The sequence below is a fragment of the Hippocampus comes genome, unplaced genomic scaffold (assembly GCF_001891065.2).
Source record: "Hippocampus comes isolate QL1 unplaced genomic scaffold, H_comes_QL1_v1.1 scaffold67, whole genome shotgun sequence".
Lineage (NCBI taxonomy): Eukaryota > Metazoa > Chordata > Actinopteri > Syngnathiformes > Syngnathidae > Hippocampus > Hippocampus comes.
In genome coordinates, this window is record NW_017805221.1 from 1025947 (window position 1) to 1048785 (window position 22839).

The 22839-nt window shown below is 48.6% G+C and overlaps 3 protein-coding genes across 6 annotated transcripts in view; 2 read left to right on the forward strand and 1 right to left on the reverse strand.

The window, feature by feature from the left end:
- Window positions 1-8449, forward strand: part of sphk2 (sphingosine kinase 2) — a 22092-nt gene extending 13643 nt beyond the window's left edge. For both annotated transcript variants that reach the window (XM_019868956.1, XM_019868957.1), the window contains exons 3-9: window positions 972-1121; window positions 1196-1290; window positions 1367-1482; window positions 1601-1810; window positions 2263-3802; window positions 4753-4984; window positions 5574-8449. In XM_019868956.1, the coding sequence (XP_019724515.1) occupies window positions 972-1121; window positions 1196-1290; window positions 1367-1482; window positions 1601-1810; window positions 2263-3802; window positions 4753-4815 (2174 nt within the window). In that variant the 3' untranslated portion in view covers window positions 4816-4984; window positions 5574-8449. The remainder of the gene's footprint in view (window positions 1-971; window positions 1122-1195; window positions 1291-1366; window positions 1483-1600; window positions 1811-2262; window positions 3803-4752; window positions 4985-5573) is intronic.
- Window positions 8450-9336: 887 nt separating this feature from the next.
- On the forward strand, window positions 9337-17999 carry cyth2 (cytohesin 2). Of its 2 annotated transcripts, none has more exons than XM_019868970.1 (12): window positions 9337-9403; window positions 10636-10786; window positions 11129-11195; window positions 11276-11394; window positions 11472-11552; window positions 11817-11929; window positions 12885-13033; window positions 13104-13215; window positions 13643-13719; window positions 14636-14707; window positions 15196-15350; window positions 15659-17999. In XM_019868970.1, exons 1-12 carry the CDS (start codon window positions 9337-9339, stop codon window positions 15744-15746), a joined length of 1251 nt encoding a protein of 416 aa, XP_019724529.1. In that variant the 3' UTR covers window positions 15747-17999. The 2 variants fall into 2 exon arrangements, with proteins under 2 accessions (XP_019724529.1, XP_019724528.1); XM_019868969.1 differs by having other exon boundaries at window positions 13104-13212; window positions 13637-13719.
- A 291-nt stretch (window positions 18000-18290) lies between these two features.
- LOC109515293 (neuronal pentraxin-2-like) overlaps window positions 18291-22839 on the reverse strand; it is an 8284-nt gene continuing 3735 nt past the window's right edge. The window contains exons 3-7 of one of the 2 annotated variants that reach the window (XM_019868968.1): window positions 22665-22763; window positions 21007-21328; window positions 20528-20775; window positions 20143-20322; window positions 18291-19346 (exon numbers count right to left, since the gene is read on the reverse strand). In XM_019868968.1, coding sequence (XP_019724527.1) covers window positions 19137-19346; window positions 20143-20322; window positions 20528-20775; window positions 21007-21328; window positions 22665-22763 — 1059 coding nt within the window. In that variant the 3' untranslated portion in view covers window positions 18291-19136. Of the gene's footprint in view, window positions 19347-20142; window positions 20323-20527; window positions 20776-21006; window positions 21332-22664; window positions 22764-22839 lie in introns of both variants that reach the window. The other variant, XM_019868967.1, reaches the window with a different exon arrangement.

Consider the following 22839-nt stretch of genomic DNA (forward strand, 5'->3'; position numbering starts at 1 on the left):
AACGCGGCCGCCCTCGCTTCAACCCAGCCGCCGAAGTTCATCCATCATCTCTGCTCCTTTGTTTGCGCCGCTTTTTGTTTGGCGGAGCGCTCGTGACCGGTTTTCACAGTGGCCAGCGCGGGAGCTAGATTGCTTTTCTGTTGATTTGTGCTGGAGTGCTCGCGGATTGTTGTTACGTAATCCAAGATTAAGTGTGTGGTCGCATCATCTCCCTGAGCACTCAATCAAATGGCGAATCGAGGCGAGTCACGTTGATATACAGCACGTATCCAATCGGCTTTTATCGGAGAGATACATCTTGGAAAGAAAATGGCACCCAAATTTCATTGTAAGCTATACAATGACAATAAAGGCGATTCTGATTCTGATTCTGAAATGGCGCATTTATGTTGCTGACAAGTTTGTTCAAATGGATGTGAAATGACCACCAAAAAGTCATGACCCTCTCGAACTGAGCCAGACCATGTGGAATCGAATCGTACTCCTACTGAGTTGATTCCTTTGGCCCAATCGGCACGTCCTTGATTCGCCTCGCCGAGCAACCGCGACCGCTTTTACGCAGCCTGATGCGCTAAAGAGTCTTTAATGAACATGAAATCCTTATTTTAGTGATGTGTGAGCTCACCTGAGACAGTCCACACGAGCACGGTGAGAACATTGAAAGTCCACACACACCGCGGTAGACTTGTGAGGACGTATTTTAACTCTGTGTGAAAGATGAGGCTACATGTAAAAAAAATGGTCTCTGTTTGGAAGTAGCAAAGTGTTGAAACGTTGCATTGAGCATTTGATGCTTCTGCCAATTTATGAGCATTCTTCCCGCACAGTGTGAAAAACTGTAAATCCTGCACCCAAGGTCCACCATTGTGCAACAACGCGGTGACGGTTTACCTCACATCCCACTTGGCCTGATTTTAAGTCGCCTCATTCTAGCCCACTAATTTATCCCCCCCCCCCCCTCCTGTTTGAAGAATTTTCCAGAAGCTTGCTACCTCGTCCCAGGCGACTACTGCTGCTGGTCAATCCCTTCAGCGGGCGAGGACAGGCCATGCAGTGGTGTCAGACGCACATCCTGCCGATGATCAGAGAGGCCAACATCAGCTACAACCTGATCCAGACAGGTAGCGCCACCACGGCAAATGGACCCTCATGAGACTTTGCCGATGTTGAACAACTGCGTCCCAATTTGCCTCAGAGCGGCAGAACCACGCCAGAGAGCTGATCAGGGACATCTCGCTCCCGGACTGGGACGGCGTCGTCATCATTTCCGGAGATGGCCTCCTGCACGAGGCGAGAATGGAAAAGGGGAACGGGACGCATCACGGGAGGCACGTCGATGCTGATATGATGCGCTCTGATCCGGCAGGTTATAAATGGCCTCATGGAGCGTCCAGATTGGGAGCAAGCGATCAAAACGCCTGTTGGCATTCTGCCTTGCGGCTCTGGCAACGCGCTGGCTGGGTCCATCAACCACCATGCAGGGTAGGAAACATTGCAGCGTTGTCAAAGGTTGCGTCAAAATACGGCGGCGCGGCGGTGCAACATTGAAGCCCTTTGCCGACATCTGCGTTGCAAGTCACGTTTTATCATATTCGTGTAGGTTTGACATGTGCCTTCGGGAGCCTCTGCTTTTGAACTGCTGCTTCCTGCTTTGTCGTGGCGGCGTGCGGCCCATGGACCTGGTCTCCGTGACGACCAGCCCGCCCATCTCCAACAACAGTCGGGCTGCTCCTGCCGTGCCCAGGAGGCTCTTTTCGTTCCTGTCCGTCGCCTGGGGATTTGTGTCCGATGTGGATATCGAAAGTGAGAGGTGAGCAACAGAAACTTTCAACAAATGGGTGAAGAAAATCCCAGAGCAAACTGGGAAAAAAATCCAAGACATAAAAAATAATGGGGGGGAAAAAAATTGAGAATATGCCAACCCACTGGTGCCGAACTGCAAATATGCAGGAGTTGACTGTAGTTTTACACTGTAATATCACAGTTCGCCACTAGATGGTACACGTGCATTTGGCCCTTCCACTGCCCACACTACAGCGTGAGTAGGCCTAATCTTTTTTGTCCAGATTTCGAATGATATGCAGGGCAAACATAATACCTCATTCATTTTAAACGCTGAGTGAGTTGATTTTTGTGGGGGGGGGGACCAAACAATCGGTTTTGCGCCATTCTTGAATGGTCATTTTTATGCAAGGGAGCCTTTGTGTTTGGGAGGAAAAAAATGACAGCGTGTCATTTCAAGTCCTTGTCATGTGACGGCAGGTATCGGGGCCTGGGCTCGGCACGTTTCACCCTGGGCACGCTGGTGCGCATCGCTTCCCTCCGCTCCTACAAAGGTCGTCTGTCCTACCTCCCGCCCTCCGCCGTGGCCTCGTCACCCGACGCCACGCCTCCGCCGCCGAGGAGGCCCCTCTCCCGAAGCATCACCGAGGGCCTGGAGGGCTTCTGCAAACCCCCCATCCATCGCACCTCCTCCGACATGGGCATCAGCGAACAGCGGAGCCTGCGGCGCGGCGAGGGCGAGCGGGAGAAGGAGGAGCGGCAGCGGGAAAGAGAAAGGAGACGACTGCGAGCCCGGGGCGGCGGGACCGGCGTGGTGAGGGCCAGCAGCCTGATGGAGGACAGGGAGAAGGAGAATGAGGGGGAGGTTGAGATGGAGGAGGCCAGGCTGAAGGGCGAACGGGGTGACTGCGCCGTGGGAGGGGACGGCGGACTGGGACAGATTCAAGATGAATGCCACGACGAGGGACGAACCGAGGAGGACTCAAGTGAGACGGAAGAGGAGCGGCATCAGGTCGGCGACGGGCCGGACGGCGGAAAGGGCGAGGGGGTGGTGCGCGGCCAAGAGCTTGATGAGGGCTTGGAGGCGGATGGAGGCTGTTTGGCCTATCAAGATGGACTCCGGGAAGTCAGACAGGCCGTCAGGAAGAACTCCGCTCCTTCCAGCCAGATTGCCAACGCTCTGTTCGCTCAAGCCGACTGCAATTGCAGCCCCTCCTATGGCGTGGAGGACGTGGACCTGGATGGAAGCTACTACCAGAGAGAGGTGTACCCTCTGGATGTCACCCGCGAACGAGCCCTCACCATCTCCTCCCCCTTTCGGCGCCCCCCGTTCGCCTACAAAGCCAGAGCCGCGGACCAGAACCAGAACTCCTCGCGGCCGAGGCCCCTCTCTCTCCTGCAGCACTCGCACTCCAACTCGCTGCCTCCGAAACTTCCCTCCCTGTCCCTCTCTCTGTCCCCCACGCCTCCGTCCTCGCCTTCGTGCGCCTCCCCGCACTCCTCGTCCTACCTGGCCCCGCGCCCCAACACGCCCGGTTCCGCCTCGCCCTCGCCCTCCATACGCACGTCCTCCTCCTCCTCCTCGTTCAGCTTTGACATCGTCGAGCCAGCGGGAGCCCTGAAGAACCGTCCTTACGTCACGCTGCCTTTAAATGTCCCCAGAGATGACTTGTTGCCCCCGCTGGACCAACCGCTTCCCACGCGAGACTGGGTCACCATCGAGGGGGACTTTGTCCTGGTTTTGGCCCTTTACCAGAGCCACCTGGGAGCCGACCTGCACGCCGCGCCGCAGGCCAAGTTCGACGACGGACTCATCCACCTGACCTTTGTGCGGGCGGGCATATCCAGAGCCACGTTACTCCGACTGTTCTTTGCCATGGAGAGAGGAACGCACCACTCTGTCAGCTCGCCCTACGTCAGCCACATTTCCTGCCGCGCCTTCCGGCTGCAGCCTCTGTCTGCGCGCGGGACCCTCACCGTGGATGGAGAGCTCGTGCCGTACGGGCCCCTGCAAGCGCAGGTCAGTTGGATCGCAGCGAATCTCAGCAAACTGTTGCAAATTTCTGCCTTCATTTTTTTTTTCTCTTGCACATGAGGTGGAATTTCTTTTCTGAAATGTCATGAATCACAAAGCATGGCAAAATCTATTGGGCCAGCTGTCGTTGGTCAAACTTAAAAATAAACCAAAAAAAGCCCATCTCAAAAACCTGATTTGCTAGGCAAAAAAAAGGAAAGACGTTTCTTAAATCAGCGTCAAAAATCTGTTTTTGAAGCCAACTCTGATGACAACATAAAAGCCAGATGCACCTTTACCACATGGCAAAACATGTCAACTTTGACAGCGTTACATTTCGACTCCACGATTTGCGAAGACTTCCAACAGAAACGCGAGCCTATTTTAACACCAATAATATGCACGAATAAACCGCGTCGACGTGCACAGACTTCCAGACATTGCAGACATCTCACCATGCAGGCCGCCGGCATACTGTGACGCCCAAAATGAGTGAGCAAATAATCGACAGAATCCAAATCTTCATTTTGAATACAGTCCCGAGTATGAATCTTAAAATTTCTCAACAATATAATGACAGATGATGTGCCTTAATGGGCAAATGAGAGGATGTAGAAGGATGCGAGTCACACCAAATACTGTTCGATCAGCCATGCGTGTCTTGTAGCGACTAGTTGGTTATTATTTCAGGAACGAGCTAGATAACTCGTTCCTGAGATATTAGTCATCTCCTGAAAAGGCCCAAATCTCAGCCAAGAGAAAGTATTATTCACCACATGTGGCCATGACCGTTATCGGTGATGAACCACAGAGACCCTGTTAACGCATGCTCGGATGAGATTGGGATTTGTATCAGTTAAAATGGTCCCACAAATTCCCTTTCCAGTGGTCCGCCATTTTCTTTGGGAATCAAGTTAGTGCTTGCATGTTTTTGACACCTTATCCTTGCGTTGCAGGTTCATCCCTCCATGGCGCGCCTCATTGTTGGTGACTCGGGAGTGCAGGTCACCAGGTTCTAAATCAGGAATTGTTTGAAACACTCACTTCTGAATGATGTCCCTTCTGTTGCTGCGCATGCTCCGAGAGACTGAAATAACCTAGGTTGCACAAACAGGTTGACGAAAAAAAGGGATAACTTTGCCGAGCCATCCATCGATAGAGCAGGAATGCAGGGATTAATTGTGACAAGTTTTTTTTTTTTTTTTTTTTTTTTTTTTTGGAGAATACTGTTCGATCAGCCATGCGTGTCTTGTAGCGACTAGTTGGTTATTATTTCAGGAACGAGCTAGATAACTCGTTCCTGAGATATTAGTCATCTCCTGAAAAGGCCCAAATCTCAGCCAAGAGAAAGTATTATTCACCACATGTGGCCATGACCGTTATCGGTGATGAACCACAGAGACCCTGTTAACGCATGCTCGGATGAGATTGGGATTTGTATCAGTTAAAATGGTCCCACAAATTCCCTTTCCAGTGGTCCGCCATTTTCTTTGGGAATCAAGTTAGTGCTTGCATGTTTTTGACACCTTATCCTTGCGTTGCAGGTTCATCCCTCCATGGCGCGCCTCATTGTTGGTGACTCGGGAGTGCAGGTCACCAGGTTCTAAATCAGGAATTGTTTGAAACACTCACTTCTGAATGATGTCCCTTCTGTTGCTGCGCATGCTCCGAGAGACTGAAATAACCTAGGTTGCACAAACAGGTTGACGAAAAAAAGGGATAACTTTGCCGAGCCATCCATCGATAGAGCAGGAATGCAGGGATTAATTGTGACAAGTTTTTTTTTTTTTTTTTTTTTTTTTTATGGAGAAATGCAAACTGCACCGCATTGCACAGCTGCGGGGTTACGCCAAGCGAGCCCGCGGACGCATGAAAACTGCACAGCCTGGAATAACGAGGGAAGAACAATCGAATGTTAGCTGATTTTTGTTTGCGTTAATTTTTTTTTCCCCCACAGACAGTGCATGATTTGGGGCGATGTGTACGTGATGGTATGCATGCTCAAAAGCACTACCGATATTTTTGCCTTACAGGGGGGAACAACATTCAATTGACTTTGCCGACGAGGCTCGACAGCAGCACCATGTCGGAGCTTCGGTGGTTAACAAAGTTCATTTCACTTACTTTACCTTCAACAGTATTTGATGTCGACATTAGGTTGCACTCAATAATCCTCTGGAGTGCAATGAACGTTCTTTTCGTGCAGCACATGAAAGCCTCTTTCACACGGAGCCGTAACGGAAGGCAATTTATCCACCTCTTAGACAGAACTCGGCAATGCTACGAGTGCGTCCATTAAAGATACTTGGGGCTGTACCGACTAGTCGACCACTGCTCCTAACAGTCAAGCCACGTGATCCAAGTGTAAGGAAAGCAGGCAATTACTCTGCCGCATGCAAAGCGGTCCGCCATTATTTGCCAACAGCGCCAATTCATGGAGACCCCACTGTTGGCCTGGAACGAGGAAGTTGTGCCATCGTTGCCTGGCTGTCCCGGCAGCGAGCGCACCGAATGAGGGGACGCTGGCGCTAACGTTCATACTCTTTTATGTCCAAAATTGTAAGTGTGAATATAAGCGGAGTACTAGTCGTCACTTTTTTTTTTTTTAATTACAGTACTGTACTGAAAAAATACCCTTGATGTCATCAGCCACTAGTCAACATTGACTGGACGTGAATCAACGCATTAGCATTACCTTTAAAAAAAATATATGTAAATTCCCATTAGATAAACTGAGTCTTACTGTAGGAAATAAAGAAAAACAGTCGCGCAAGTTGCCGCGTTTTGGGGATTGCAGGATTTTGCCGTGACTATTTTTCTACACTGACTGTTTCTGCAGAGCAATACGCGCTAGCCAGAAGGAAAGAGTTGTAAAAGACGTCATGTCCAAAGTCTCGGATCAATTTCACACTTGGACAAAAGACGAAGTGCGACTAAAGTGACACAACCGCCTGTCTGCGGTCAAAGAAACATCGTTCGCTAATTTCACATAGCCTCCCGCCGCCGGTGAGAACAAATTGTAACCCTCCCACCGTGTTGAAGGATGGACACAGCTGCCCGTGCACTTTGAATGGCTTTATTGAACAAGGGTAAAAGAATCAACACGGGGGCGTCATCGCACCTGGCCTGCCACTCGTCACAAACCGCCGTCAAGCCACTCAACACGGAGTGGCTAACAGTTTAGCCAACAAACAGCCAGCCAAACTCTCATTCGTGAATTCCATTGTCCCTCAATGGGTCAGGCCTTGACTTGTCAAAATCACACATTGACAGACACCGAACCAACAGTTTTGTGTTTGAAAATGACCGGAGGTTTATGACCCCTTGACGATCGATGTCATTTGTTAGCCTCTCTGCTTGGTTTAGTATTGTGTGCTAGCAGACGTTCAAAGTGATGTTTCTTCAAAATGCGCATCTAACGAATCCCCTTTGGCAGTCAACGGATCAAAAGCCTCTTTTTCATAGAATCGTTCCCCATCTGTCAAATTGACGCTGGTGGTGAAGTCAATTGAGTTTGCTGCTTCAGTTTCTCGAATTTTCGCTCACGAGTGAAACACAAAAAATGTGCCATGCGACAGCTCCAATCTCTAAAAACTCATCACTTGTGTTCCTCGTAAGGAGGAAACTGGACCCCTCCTTCCCGTATTGTTTATTATACAGAAGCGCAACATTAAAAGGGAAGGTCGGGTGATGGTGCATTTTAGAGGCCGTGTGAAAGGGGCTAAAATCACAACACTAGAATGCACACTTGACATTTTAAAGGTGCGGCGTACTTTGCAAGAAAGAAAGCACTAGAACAAGTACCTTAAGAACAGATGCTACAAAAAAAAATCTTTTGTCAATTCGTTTTGAATTATCATTTTTAGCTGGGAAAGTTGAATGTACAAACATACTAAAAACAAAAGCAACACTTTTGCGTGTGGGGTGGGGTTGGGGTCACCATGACGGGAAGTGAATTTGACTGAGCATTGACAACTGAAATCCAGTTCATGTGTCAAGCTTTGCCTTAAATGACCTCACAGATATTTTCAGATGAAATCAAACAACAGGGAGTGACAATTGATGACCTGCTTGGTGTCGATGGAATTATGAGACCTGCTGATGAACTGGTCAAACTAATAACGCGTGCACTGGATCAAACAGTCAAGATAGTGTGTGAACTGTTTGGGTCCCTGTCAGCACAGCGCATGTCCTGGTCATGCCTGGAGATATCAATGCCTTTTGTTTTATAATCCAGTTGAAAATCTTTGACGGGCAAAAAGTGGACGACACCTTTTCACTGCTCACCAGGCTGCTATTTTGCTTGTTGGATTCTGTTTTGTTTTTTTTTAATTTGTGCACAGTACAGCTAGAGTCTACCACAATGAAGTAGGGTTGTAACAACACCACATATAAGAATATCACAATTTACACTTTTGGCCCGTATGAACCATATCAAGAGACTTTTTTAAGATTGACCATCTTTGGATGTTGGAATGGAACAAATGTATTGGACTTTCAATGTCCAGGCCTCTTGTTAATGCCATGCACTCATATACAGTGACTCTGCTTGTAAGAAATTTGCATTTATTACTAAAATGAAGAACAGCATATACGCTTACACTGTACAGTTCATAGTTGTGTATGTTTTCAATAAATGCAACTGAAAAACTGCTATGACTACATTGTGTTGGTTTTTCTCCGGTGATCGAGAATGCAGCTGCTTCACGACTGCAACGACACCACACAAACAACGAAGAATATAGCACTGCAATTATACAGTTGATGTTGAATTGTGTGAAAGTAGTACATCTACATGAAATAGCTTGAGATGCTATTCCTGATGAGTAAATGTGTGCTGATCTCTATGGGCGTGTCCACTAATCCCTCGTTTATCGCGAGAGTTGTGTTCCAACAAGAACCCGTGATAAGTGAAATCTGCAAAGTAGTCTTTATTTTTCACAATTATCACAAATACAATACGGTATTGAATGAAACCAAATATTAAACCTCGATATTATATATATATATATATATATATATATATATATATATATATATATATAAAATTTTGCAGGTTGGACAGCGATGAGGCGCGGAGACTTAACATTAGTCAACAGTCGCTGAGTCAATCAGGATGCAGAACATAATGCACTGTAAAAAAAAAATTGCATGAAAAAATCCGTGAAAACATGAAGCCGTGCAAGATGAACCGTGTTATAGCGAGTGATCACTGTATAACTAGTGTAAGTACTGTAGGTTGGAACAAGTTTAGCACTGACGTTGAAACGTTTAGATTTTAGATAAAAATGTGGCCCAACGTTAAGTTTGGGAAAATAAAACTGCGGAGCGGAAACACTTTATCGAAATAAAACATCGATTTTGAAAGATGACGCACGGACCGGAAACGCTATGCTCGATCAACAGACATCGCTTCCGGTGTGGGCACCTTCTTTGTCTCCGGCCCGACGTATCGAAACCACTAGTGGTCGTGGTTTTTTCCTCCTTCCTTTTACTTTCGAGGATATATTTGCATATATATCCACATTTTCTACTATTGAATGACAGTCGACTCGGAAATATTTATGCCTAAAAGTAAAGCGCCGAAAATGGATGACTTGGACTACAGTAAGTGGCTGAACGAGGAGCTGGTTTTATGGAGACGTTATCGGCAAGCTAGCGGCGGCTAGCCCGAGTCGCTTTTAGCTCGTGTCTGTTTGATTAGGGGCTGACAAAAGAGGGGGTTCAGTGCACAGTCAGACGCAGACGAGCAGAACGAGTTCTTAAATGACTTTTAAAATCGTATAGCACAGTCTCGCCGTGGCTCAGTTCGACTGACGCAGATGTCGGCTTCATATCGATCGATTTTAATATCGGCCAGTGTTTCAGGTCAGGCCGCCCGGTGGACTTTTAACAGCGCCGCTGGGCTTCGCGTTACGCGGCGTCTTATTCTTTAAAATGCTTCTTAATCCGGGCTCGGAACAAGCCGTTTGTTATTGTTGTGTTGGATCCGGGCTGTGGGCGTGGTTGTTGGGACGAGGTGGGGTGAAGGCATCATTTTCGTTTTGGATTCATCTTGGCGTTCCTTGCAGTATGGTGAACTATTGGTCCGGGGGTTCACAAATGGGCTGTCGAGTTAAAGCCCGGTCACTCACGAGTCAATTAAGGTAGCGGTGGCCAACTCCGGTCCTCGATGGGCGCCTTCCTGCATGTTTTAGATGACGCCCTCCTCCAACACGCCAGATTTAAAAGCTCAGGCTCGTTATGAGACTTCTGAAGAGCTTGCTGATGAGATGATCATTTAAATCAGGTGTGTTGGAGGAGCGAGACATCTAAAATTTGCAGGAAAGCCACCCTCTAGGACCGGCGGCCGCCCCCACCAGTTTAAGGTCTTCAAGACAATGTTTTCTTTGATGTAACTGGAAGTTGCAGTCGCTCGCAAAAGCGCACAAAAGCATGGCGTGCCTGGAATTGAACCCCATACTGCTACTATGAGGCCAATAAAACCGCCACTCGGTCATTGTGCCGCCTTACTTAAAGCCCAAATGATCCTGAGCAGGACGCGGAGTAGACAAAAAGGATGGATGGATGCCCTGTCCTCACCATTGTTTGTTTAACTTAATTCTGCCCCCCCCCCCCACAGCACATGCGCTTTCACCTCACTTTTTAACTTCCTGATAACAATGGCAGGTTCCGGCCATTCTTCCCAACTTCAGTAACACTGCTGTTTATGATTTATTTTAAGCTTAAAAAAGAGGAACTCCTGTTTTTGTTATTGTTTTGTTTTTTTGTCAGAGTGCAGTCAGTGTTTGTCGTTCCTGCAACGGCAGCGTTAACAGACTCCTTCTTCTTGCCCGCAGTCCCAGTAGACCTGAGCCCAGAGGAGCGCTCAGAGCTGGAGGACATCCGCAGGAGGAAGGGGGTCCTGTTGCAGGAGATCCAGAGGCTCCGCGAGGAGCTCAGGGAGGCCATTTTGGAGGTGGAGGGGCTGGAGGCCAGCACAGAGGGCAGGTGAGGAGTGGCCACGCGAGGCCCAATTACGGTCATGCGTGATCAAACAATGGCTTGGGCAATTTTAGTCTCAACGTCACCTGCTCACACTTGACTCATGCTTTAAACGGCGCAGCCTATTGTCCTCAGGGTTCCTAGTCGAAGGCCACAGCCACCGTTGTACAGAATCCATGTTAGGACGCTGGCTCATTTACAGTTTGTTTATATTTTCACAATATGACCGAGACGAGTCTGAATTGTTGGGCCCTTGACGTCGCGTCTTCCATTGTCCACTTGAATTCCTCTGCAAGCAACAGTCTTTCTCGAGTCGTAATCGGGCCTCGTCTGCTCTTTGCCGTGCAGTAAAACCCTTCAGAAAAATCGGCATGTGGCGATGGGAAGGAAGAAGTTCAACATGGACCCTAAAAAGGTAGGATTGTCCAAATGTCGCTCGGACAGAGTGTGAGGAGGGAGCATCGGAGGTGACGTGGCGTGTGCTTGTCTTGGCAGGGCATCGTGTTTCTCGTGGAGAACGAGCTGCTCAGACACACTCCGGAGGACATCGCTCAGTTCCTCTACAAAGGCGAAGGCCTCAACAAGACGGCCATCGGCGATTACCTCGGAGAAAGGTGGTGAATTGGAATCTACCGTCGCTCTTAATCGCCTCCTGCCCCTCATTTACGGCTCCGTCTCCGCGCCGCTGCAGGGACGACTTCAACATCAAAGTCCTCCAGGCCTTCGTTGACCTGCACGAGTTCACCGATCTCAACCTCGTCCAGGCCCTCAGGTAAGCGTCAACTCTGAAAAGGAAACTCGTCACGTGTCTCCTTTGGAATCCTGGCACACTCTGCGAGACAAACGTACGGCTTCGGGGAAAGTGCCAAACCCTCGCACGGCACGTACGGCTCAAGCGCAGAGACTCCATTTTGCAAACCGACAGCGGTTCATGCTGAACTTGGGAGCAACCCTCATGATCTCCGCGTGCTCCATTGATCATTTGGTCCAGCGTGCACCCAAAGCTGATTCAAAGACTGATGTGTCTTGCTCGCAGGCAGTTTTTGTGGAGTTTCCGTCTGCCCGGTGAAGCCCAGAAGATTGATAGGATGATGGAGGCATTTGCCCAGAGATACTGTCACTGTAACCCCGGCGTCTTCCAGAGCACTGGTACACGCTCGCATGCACGCACATTTCATCAGGGTTTTTTTTTTCTTCCCCCCTATTTCTGCTCCTGCCGACTGAAAGCGAAAGTGCAGCGGTGCATTTGGACTCAGAAATGCCCCGTTGAACATGTTTTGTGACAGTGACAAAACGAAAAAGTCACCGGCCCACTTTCAGCCGTATCATTGCCCGCCATTTGTTTCGATCCTCCTCTATGGTGCGAACGCACCAAACATTTCACAGCGGGGATCGAACGTCCGTCCACGTTCTTAAACGTCATCGCAGCTCCTGACATCGTTGGCTGAGTTTTAGAAAGATATCCAACCCGCAGATGCACTTGTGTGCGTGTTGTGGGTCGAGCCACTCAACGTTGTTTTGCGGTCGGCCGTAATGGGATGAAAGTTGAGTCCGAGTCGGTTCGCGGCGTTGATATTTTTCAGAAGGAAAGGAGCAGTTTCATGTAAGGGCCGATTATGACGGATGGCCTTGGAAACAAACTAAAAGTAGCGATTCAAAATCCAAAGTGTCATTGCGGCAATGAGCGGGAGCTCGTTTTTCTCTTGAGCCCGCCGCTCTCATTTAAGGCGCCGCGACATCGCTTGATGGAAGGTGGGACGTGGTCGCAAAGGGGGGCTTGAGGAGCATTTCTCAGTTTCGACTGCATGTGAGGGGAGATGTTTGCATTTTGTCAGCGACCGTGCGGCCGCTCTCATGTTTGGTCAAATGCTTCCCCGCACGTAGCACACCGAAAGTCAGTCACATGGCCAACCGTAAAAGGAGATGCCAAAACACCCCCGACTTTGTGTTACTTTCATTTTCACACTTTGCCAGAGCGGCTTCTTTCTTGACATTCTCTTTTCTTACGTTTGAATGCATTTTTGTCCAACACGCGTGACTTATCGCGGCCACTGGAGGTGCTTTAGTTCCTCCGCCTTCCTCTGAACCTGCCGCTCGTTCGCAGACACGTGTTACGTGCTGTCCTTCGCCATCATCATGCTCAACACCAGCCTCCATAACCCCAACGTGAGGGACAAGCCGGGCGTGGACCGCTTCATCTCCATGAACCGAGGCATCAACGACGGAGGCGACCTGCCCGAGGACCTCCTGCGCGTAAGGCGAAGCTTCCGCCCCGTCCGCCGCACCGCGGCGCTCGCGCTGATTTCTTATCTTCTCGCTCCAGAACCTCTACGAAAGTATCAAAAACGAGCCCTTCAAGATCCCCGAGGACGACGGCAACGACCTCACGCACACCTTCTTCAACCCCGACAGAGAAGGCTGGCTGCTCAAGCTCGGTGAGAGAGCAAACGCGGCTCTCGGGCGTTGGCACGTTTGCTGTTTTCTCTTCCGAGGCTTGTTTTTGGGGGGGCGGGTCCCCGCACATCTCTGTCTGTCTACCTGGCAATAAAATGGCGCCCAAAGGGCTCACTGTTGTTGCATGGCATTGGCGGGGCTTGTCGGGTGTGTCACTAATGTATCATGTCCTTCTCTCTCTCTCTCTCTTTTCTTCCTCTCTCGTGTGCCTCTCAATAAATCCGCCGGCCCCCTTTTCATCTTCCGCTTCTTCTCCCGCGGCTTCCGCTGCCGCCGCTTGTTTTCTCAGGAGGTATGTACTGACCAACTTACCGTTGCGTTCGCGGGCGTAGGAAGGTAGCTCGCGGCGGGAAGGGGAAAGAACACTTGCGCAGGTGACTCCTTCTGACTGCCGTCCCTTGTTTGCAGGGGGGCGGGTGAAAACCTGGAAACGTCGATGGTTCATCCTCACAGACAACTGCCTCTACTACTTTGAATACACAACGGTAAGTCGGCACACTTTCCTCATGGAGCCTCGCGCGTTTTACAAAAAAAAAAAAAAAATGTAGTTCACACTTGAATTGAGGCCCTCTCCAGTGGCGTTCCACAAGTGCATGTGGCTTGCAAGCATTTGATGTTAAGAATGGTTCATGGAGCTTTGTATTTTGGGTTTCAAAAGTTCTTGACTGTGCGAAGCCGTTGAAATGAAAATGGTCAATCGCAACGCGTGGTTACGGTGTAGCTTGCGCCGGGTCGTCTTTGTCGGATCTCGCTAGATTGCGCCGGTGTACCTCCCGCTTGGCCCGTCAATCGTCTCAATCATTGAGATTGCTTTCGCTCAAGTCCTTCACTTCCAAAATTTCAAGGCATGTACATTTACGACCAACAGAGTGAAATGTTTCATGATTTCATTTTTAGGTCCAAACAATGCTGACGTTTTGAAGGGAACAACTGAATTTTTTTTTCCTAGACCCTTAAAATTGAGAGTTTGTTAACACACCTTCATGAAACAAAAGAGTTCATCAAACTTCACCACGCGAGCCCAAAGTCACTACTTGAAGCTCTTTGCCACCGCACTCTGCTTGCCTCACTATTGGGAAGAGTTAAAAAAACAAAATCCTCATTGTTTGCAATCTAGACAGAAAAATAGGCAGGAATTGTCCTTCTGAAAAGGATCCGTATGGAGGCGGGCAGTGGTCCGATTGAAGTTGAGCCGTGAAATGATTCATTTGTTCATCGGAATGTTTGGAACGCTTGAGAAGTCGAACTGGTTGGGCGGCTCGTGCCCGGCGGCTCCAAGCCGTCACAATCCTCGCTACGGGCTCCATCTTTTCTGACGGCTTGTGTGAGCTTGCGCGTGGCTCCTTTTCGCACCCCGCCGGTCCCGACTTTGCTCTGAAGCCGTGCCTTTTCCACTCGCAGGACAAAGAACCTCGAGGCATCATCCCCTTGGAGAACCTCAGCATCCGTGAGGTGGAGGACCCACGCAAACCGGTAAGATCACATTCCGCTTTGAGCATTGTTTGTTGGCGGCGAGGCTAGATTTAGCCTGCATGCTTGACACAACTCCAGATTTTTTTTTTTTTTTTTTGGCAAGCGGCACAATTGGGAGAGCAGTGGAACTAGAAAAAAAACAAAAACAAAGAAGAAGAAGAAGAAATGGAGTCAGGCCGGTTCCATCCTGTATGTGGCTGTGTTTTGGGTCGCGGCCAATGTGGGGGCAGCACAAATGCACCGCTGGCCTCTACCCGTGAAATCACACTTTGTCTTTCATTGACTCAAAACGACTCCACCAGTTTGTTGTGTATATGGAAGAACATGATGTGTTTTCGATGCTCCATTTACATTGATACCTTGCTTGAAGGTATCAATGTAAACACAAAAAATAGTAAGCGTGAAATCAGAATGGGACACTGGCACTTGCCGTGTCCAGTCGGGCTCGAATGAGTTTTTACGCGGCCATTCTCATCCGATCCCAACAGAACTGCTTCGAGTTGTACATCCCCAACAACCGCGGTCAACTCATCAAGGCGTGCAAGACGGAGGCGGATGGCCGCGTGGTGGAGGGAAACCACATGGTGTACCGCATCTCCGCCCCCACGCCCGAGGAGAAGGACGAGTGGATCCACAGCATCAAGTACGTCAACAAATTACAAGATGTGGCAAAAGCTTCTTTATTTGACAAAGTGCATTGGAATCACCGGGCACGCTGAACGCCACATTTCAGCATTGCAGTGTTGACAAGTTGCTGACCGTAGCGTTCCAATTTTAGTAGATGCGAAGCCGAAGCCATCGAGATCGTTCCAGCGAATGAAAATATACTTCTGCAAATCGTGAAAATAGCGCATGCATGCTCTCTCTCTCTCTATTACACACACAGTATATAATAAAAATGTAATTTTGGCATCCATTTTGACTGAAGTTTGTGTGCACGTGTCACGCCAGATCTGCGGTCAGCGTGGACCCCTTCTACGAAATGCTCGCTGCCAGGAAGAAACGTATATCGCTGAAGAAGAAAGAAGAGCAGGCCTAGAGTGTTACCTGCGCCGTCCGCCTCCTTTTCCCCACCTCTTCCTCCCTCCGAACTCCTCCTCGTCGTCCCTGCAGCCGCCACGTTGAACACACTGGCCGTCATCAACGCGGGCGAGGGACCGTGCCGTCCTCAAAACAGGAACTCTTCGGAAAATTCTAGCTACAAAGGCTCATCACATGCAGTGTTCCCCCAAGTATGTGCAATTTTTTGGTTTTTCTTTTGGTGGTCTTTCTGGGATGCCACAAGATTGCGACAAAACACGGTCTCATATAAAAGTGGTGCTTTGGTGTCATTTTGTGATAATCGCGTGTCGAGGCACTATGTTGAAGTGAGTGGAGGAGCTTCCACCCAAAAGCTTGGCCTCGCCCACCCAAAAGCTTTGTCACAATGCTTTCCTGTTCTATGGGCCAGGGCCTCAATAGAAGCTCCTCCTCCCCGCACTTCAGCATCCAGCCCGACACAACCAAAAGCCGCAAAATGGCGACAATAAAGCTCCTCAACTCACTGCAAGATAAGGCCCAAATGCTGCTTTTCTATTAGGCGGGGCAATGGCATATCGAGTAGAAGCTCCTCCCATCACTTCAACATGGCTCCTCAGCACAAAGATGCCAGAGGATGGTGCCAAAGCACTACTTTTGTGTGCTTTGGTGCCACCCTGTGGCATCTCAGGCGTAGGATTAAAGCACTTTTTTTTTTCTTTTTTGAAATCAGCCAGGGCTTTGAATACAAGCTCCTTCTCTCACTTTTGTCACCAGAATGGTGCCAAAGCACCACTTTTCTATTTATACTTTGATGTGATTCGATAGCATTTCAGAAAATACACCAAGCAAAGTGAACAAACAGAATAAGTAAAAAAAAAATAAAAAAAAAAAACATGAATTTACGAGAGAATCACGACTAGGCAGGCAGGGGACACTTATTAATATAAGCAATTGTTGGATTTACATCTCCCCTCTGAAAAAAACAAAAAAGTCCTCATTACTCCAGCCTCCATTCTTGACAAGTAGATGAAGAGGTGACATTTTGACCTCCTCCTCAAGTGGCCCCCTCATCCAAGGCAGCTCATGACATTGTACGACTTTTTTTCTCTTTATGTTCTTGTAAATAGACGTTAGCATCTTTGTTTACAGCACACCTGGAGAGACCATATAATTTATTGTTCCTGTTTTGTACGAGCTACTGTTAGGAGCACACGTAGACGGGCGTGAAGTCGCCAACGAGTCTTTAGCGTGCCTAGAAGAACCGCCAGGATATGTGCCGTTTTGCCCGGTGAAGCACAAGCCTCCATGAAATGATCCCACGTTGTTTTCTTGCATTTCTTTGGCTTCCCGCTGTCCACGGAACACAAAATATCCAGCGCTCCATCCAGGTCAAATGAGTCCTTTGACCTTTTTTTTTTTTTTTTTTAAATGAACCGGATTTGACACGTTCATGCTTTTTGTAGATGGTAACTGAACTCAAGATGCGTTATTTGTTTTCACTGCACTTTATTAGTTCGTTGTGCCTGGCGAGCGCGTCAGTCAACCAGCTCGGCAATAAGTGAGAGCGGGGCTGGGGAACCGCATGCAGGCCAAGCTCAGAGGAAGTCTTCTAAAAAGACATTGGTTCAATCTTTCGATCATATTTTGATGGCCCCTGTTGGAAAACAAAAAAACGGGTTCCCCACTGCACGTTGATACAAAACGCGATCACCTGCTCGCATTCAACTTAAGAAGTTCACGACCTTCATGCTCTGTAGTTTTTTTTTTTTCTCTATAAATATTTTAGTTCTTGATTTAAAAAAAAAAAGTAGCATGAGGCTGAATGATGACGCTGATCTTATTTGGACCTTTGTAGCCGCGGCGACGGCCAAGCGGATGAACACAAACTTTGTGAGTTGCCTTTACGTTAGTCGTTTCTCTCCCAAAGCTTGCAAAGGCCCGGCCTTTTGCCAGTCCCGTATGTGCTTCTGTGTATTTGCCTGTGGGCCTTCTTCGACCTTCTGGAAATTCTTGAAGTGCAAAGTTGCCAAAAAAAAGAAAGTCAAAACATCCAAGTGTTACAAACTGCACAGCAAATTTCTTTTGTTTCTGAGCCACCTCTTTCTGAAAATGTCTTTATTTTCTATTTATTTATTTACTTATGCCGAAGTGAAGATGGAGCTAGATATGATGTAAATGTAGCAAATGGTGCAAACCGCGCACACACACACACCCACACACATTGGTGCCAGTAAACTACAGTGTGACAATAAAAAGGTGATGATTGACTGTTGATTGATATGTGTTTCTATTCATCTTCATTCAAGTGGCCCCAAAATAAGAAAAACAGATGACGAACAATTTGGATTTGGGGGATTTAAAAACAAAAGTAACAAAATTTATTCCAATTTTTTTTTTTTTTTTCCCCCCCAACCAACATGTGCAAGGACGAATAACCGATCAGACACAACGTATCCACAATCTCATAGCTGGGCCCACGCACCCTGGCGCAGACCTGTGAGCTTGGGCTTCAGGAGCTATTATGGAACTATTTGGGAATATCCGCTTCTTTAAAAATAAAATGGAAAAAAATAGGGGGTGGGGCTACTCTTTTGTTTGCTACCAACTGATCATAAAATTGGAAACACAGAAGCATTCTGAGTGATGGGATGTCAGGCAGCTGAGAGGATTCAGAAGTGAGGATTCATTTTTGCGCGACGTACATTTTTATCACCTCATGACATTTAATTGTTTTTATAGTCCAGAATATAAAACTTCAAACCGATAGATTTAGTGTGATAGTGGTCACACTCTCATAGAAATAAGTCCTGCTCCCATCACAGCTGCTGTGGCTAACTGTTGCCTTCCTGTGCTGACGCTCGCTGAGTATTGTGACAAATTGACTTCATGATATGAAGTTACATTATTTGAAGAAGTGCCATTAAAATGACAAAAAAAAAAAGAAAATTATATACAGTCACAGTTCAATTACTTTTTCAGGACACTTCTACTGATCCATACTTGCGCTAGTGTGTTTAAAACAATACATTTGAAGGGTCGTCGTCACAAAAGGACTTTGAGTAAAATCTACGTCAATGTTTAAGTCTAACAAAATGATGACACTTCTTTGGTTATTTAGCTGTATTTTGTGTGGAAATCTTCCAGATAAATTTGTCAACACATTGTTACAACAAAGTAAATGATTAGCTAAATTATAAATAACGTGACAAGATGTCAGAGAACCTAACTAATCATCAGACATTGGCCATTCTATTATGTTGCCACAAAGACTGTACAAGTGACCCCCCCCCAAAAAGTTCAAATCAAGGCATCGACCCCCCCCCCACTCAAAAAAGTCTTTTGGCCCCCATTTTAGAGCATCACAGTGTTTTGTATTGTCACCGTCAAATGTGATGCGCTGGAGTCTTTTTCAGTGACAGGTTTGGAAGGGGCGCCTCAAGACACCCCCGTGCAGCTCCACGTCCACGTCGGACCACGAGATGACGTCGCCGGCCAGGTGGTTGCGGCACGACGCCAGGCCCTGGATGTCGGCCCCGCTCAGGACCGAGGACCACATCTGCACGTCGGCCAGCTCCCCCACAAAGGACTGTGTGGCGTCGAAACGCCCACCCAGTGTGTCCTTCAACCGGTGGAGGGAAGGACAAATACCAAGTTACTGAACTTGAGTCGGAGTCCACAAAGACAGCAAAAAACCCCAAGACAAAACATTTTCATAGTGTAAAAGCTAGCTAGCATTGTTAGTGAAGCTTTTTTTGTTGTTGTGCCAAGCTATCAAAATGGATGTTGTGTCCAACTGACAGGAAAAACTTTTGTACTTCAGTACATATCCATTTTTTGTTTGTTTTTTTTAACGAGTTGAATCAGCACTCATACTTTTACCACGATTTATTTAATGTTTGTTTGTTGTTTTTTTTTTGTTTTTTTTTTACACAAGAACAATGAAGTAGTGTTTTGCCGCCATCTTCTGGCTTCTTGGTGCCAGGGAAACTAGGTTGAAGTGAGTTGGGAACTTCATTTGAACAAAAGTAGAACTTTTGTGCTAAGGAACTGTTAAAGTGAGTTGAGTAGCTTTATTTATTTTTTAATTTCTTTTGGCAACATGGTGCCAAGAATCCACGTTTGAGTGAGTTGAGAAGCTTCACTTCAACAAAAGTAGTGCTTTGCTGCCACCTTCTGGCATCCTGGTGCCAAGTGTATGAAAGTAGGTTTAGGCCGCTACTACTAGTGCCAGGGAACTATGAAATGAGGAGCTTGATTTCGTGAAAAGTAGTGCGTTGCTGTTATCTTGTGGCATATTGGTGCCAAGGAACTACGTTGGAATGAGTTGGAGCTTCATTTTTGTCACGTCTACCTCCAAGGCAACACGTTGATTGGATGAATTCATCGCAAAAACTGTCTTTCTCATTTGTTGTCACCTGTTCCTGTCCCAGGACAAAGACCCCTCCTGCTCTGACGGGATGCCAGGGGGCCAGACCCTCGCCGGACCCCCGCAGGTCGCCGTCTTGGTAGGCCTCCCAGTGGCCGTCTCGCGTGGACCACGTCACGCAGACGTGGTGCCACTTGCCGTCACTCAGCATCACGGGCAAAGACACGGCCTGCGACGAAGGTCAGTCACATTTTGCGACAACGGTTAAAAAAAAAAAAAATTAATACAAGTACAAAAGTATTGGGCCAGCTGGCTATTCCTATCAAAATGTACCACAATGCATCACTCGACCCATACTAAGAGTTACAAAGAGGCTAAAATGAGAGCAAAACATCAACTCCATCTAAGTGTTGGACCACCGGCCCCCACCTCACCTGGTCGTCGACCAGCAGCTCCACGGGATTGCCCCCCCACTCGATCAGCACCACTTGGTTGGCCTGGCCCGGTGCCGAGTAGGAGAACGGCGTCCCCATGGCGGGCCCGGCGCCGGCCTTGATCCGCAGACACAAAGTGAGTGCGAAGATCTGGCGCGGCAGCGTCCTCTTGATGCGTGCGTGCATGTAGCCCGTGCGCACGGGGAAGCTCAGCTGGAAGGCGGCGGCCTCCTTCTTCCGGCCCGAACCTGAAGGTCAAGCAAAAGGCACCTTGTGAATGTTGCTCACCTGCAGTGGTGGCAAGTAAGTACAAAGACTTGCTTGCTCAATTTTTCAACAGGGAGTATTTGGCATTTTGGGGCTTGCTGTCGCCTGAAAAGGACATCACTGTGATGTCATTTTCAAATCAGTAGTTCTGCTCTAGGCAGAAAATTTGAACCCGAGTACGGTGTGTGAGGACTTGAGTCTCCATTGCGCACCTGCAAGGTGAAGCTGGTCGAGCATGTTGTCCAGTTTGTTGCCGTGGTGTCCTCCTCCTGGGAGGTCATCGTGACCGCCTGCCTCGTTGTGGTCATGACCGCCGTCGTCCCCGTGATGGCTTTCGTCGAGGCCCTCGTCCCCGCGATGGCTTCCGTCGCCGTGCTCTTCAAAGTATCCGGTGTGGTTGCCGCTGTCGCCGCTGTGGTCATTCGGGTGTTGGCGGTGGTGGTCGTGCGGGTGCAGCTGCTCCTCCAGAGTGTCGATCTTCCTCTGCAGAAGCTCCCTCAGGGAGCTCGAGTAGGTCAGGGACGAGTTCCTCTTCTGCTGGGGAATTGCAAGACACGTTGGGCGCGTGGTTAGAACCGTTTGCCACGTGGCAAGGTGGTCTCGGGTTTGAATTGGTGTTCGGGCAAAGCCATTCTGGGTGGAGTTTGCATGGTCTCTTTATCAAAAAAAAAATATATGTATCATTTACTCTGAAAGAGGCAGGGCCCAAACATTTCATCAAAACAGATTCATCAAATTGTCTTTGATGATGATTATTATGATAGTCTTAATTAACAGACAATGCTTCATCTGTCAGGATTTTTTTAAGGACTCCCCCTTCCTTCTCATGCAATGGACTATTCCATCTTCCTCCTTCAAATAGACGCCTCTGAACAGAGCAGAAACTCGAGCACGCGCCAAAATGTCTTTCACTGTCAAACATCTCCACCGATTGAATGACGCATTTGAATGATCTCTGAGCAACCCAAATCAACGGGATTATTTCTTCTTGTCACGTCACATTTGCGGCGCTCTCGTCGCCCGACAGCTTTCGTCGGGCTCAATCGTACCTGCCCAACAGACGAATGAAAAGTTTGGCGCGGACTCCGGCTCAGCTGCCACCTTCATGAGGGCAAGAAAAGGGATGAATAGCGAGACAATCGCGAACGGTTGAATTTCTGCGCATGTGTGCGGCTCAGCCCTGCGATTGACAGGCGATCGGCGCGATTGGTGCGCTCGAGAGAATGTTTGGAAGCGTTTGTGTGGTCCATTGTGCTCTCGGGTGTAATCCGGTCTTTGTGCACGTGCGCGGCCTAATTACCTCAGTCAAGGCAGATCAGCCTAATTGCTGCTGATCTTCGAGCCACGACCCCGCCCCCCCTCCTGCCCCCGCCCTTCCTCACTACGCCACTCCTGACATGGATCTGCGGTCACGATTCAGCAAAGCGCCCGGGAAGATGCCATCATGATGGCCCGTGGTCAGCGAGTGGTGGGACGCAACCCACTAAGAGTCATTCTTTGCTCTGTTAAAGTCGATTTTGGCGGCTACGCGTTCTGGACTTGAGCACGTGCTTATTTTCTTGACGACTTTTCATCTTGCCAATCCATGGCCGAATGAAAGAGAATCGCCGAATTTTGTGGGCTCAACGAATGATTCTTGTCTCATGTCAGCCGAAAAACCACCAGCTCCATCCATTAAAAAAACCCACAAAAATCCATGTTCAGGGTTTTTTTCTGTTCTTTTTTCCTTCTAGGTCAAGGAGTTCAAAGAGTAGCTCGAATTTGAAGGGTCCCCCCCACCCCCTCCCGCTTTTCCCCGGCACAAGTATCTGTCCCGACGTCGATCTTTTGTCTACTTTTGCCAGCCATCCGTGCCTCTGCCGCGTCTCACCTGCAGGTTTTCCAGCCTGTCCTTGAGCGCCTGCAGCATCCTCTCCATCTGCTCCGATGAGGACGGGGCAGCCCCCGAGCTCGCTTGCTCGACGACGTCCTTCTCTCGGGGCTTTGCGCCGTCGGCTCCGTCCGAGGCGTGGTCCGAGGGCGCGCTCGCTCGGTCGTCATGAGAC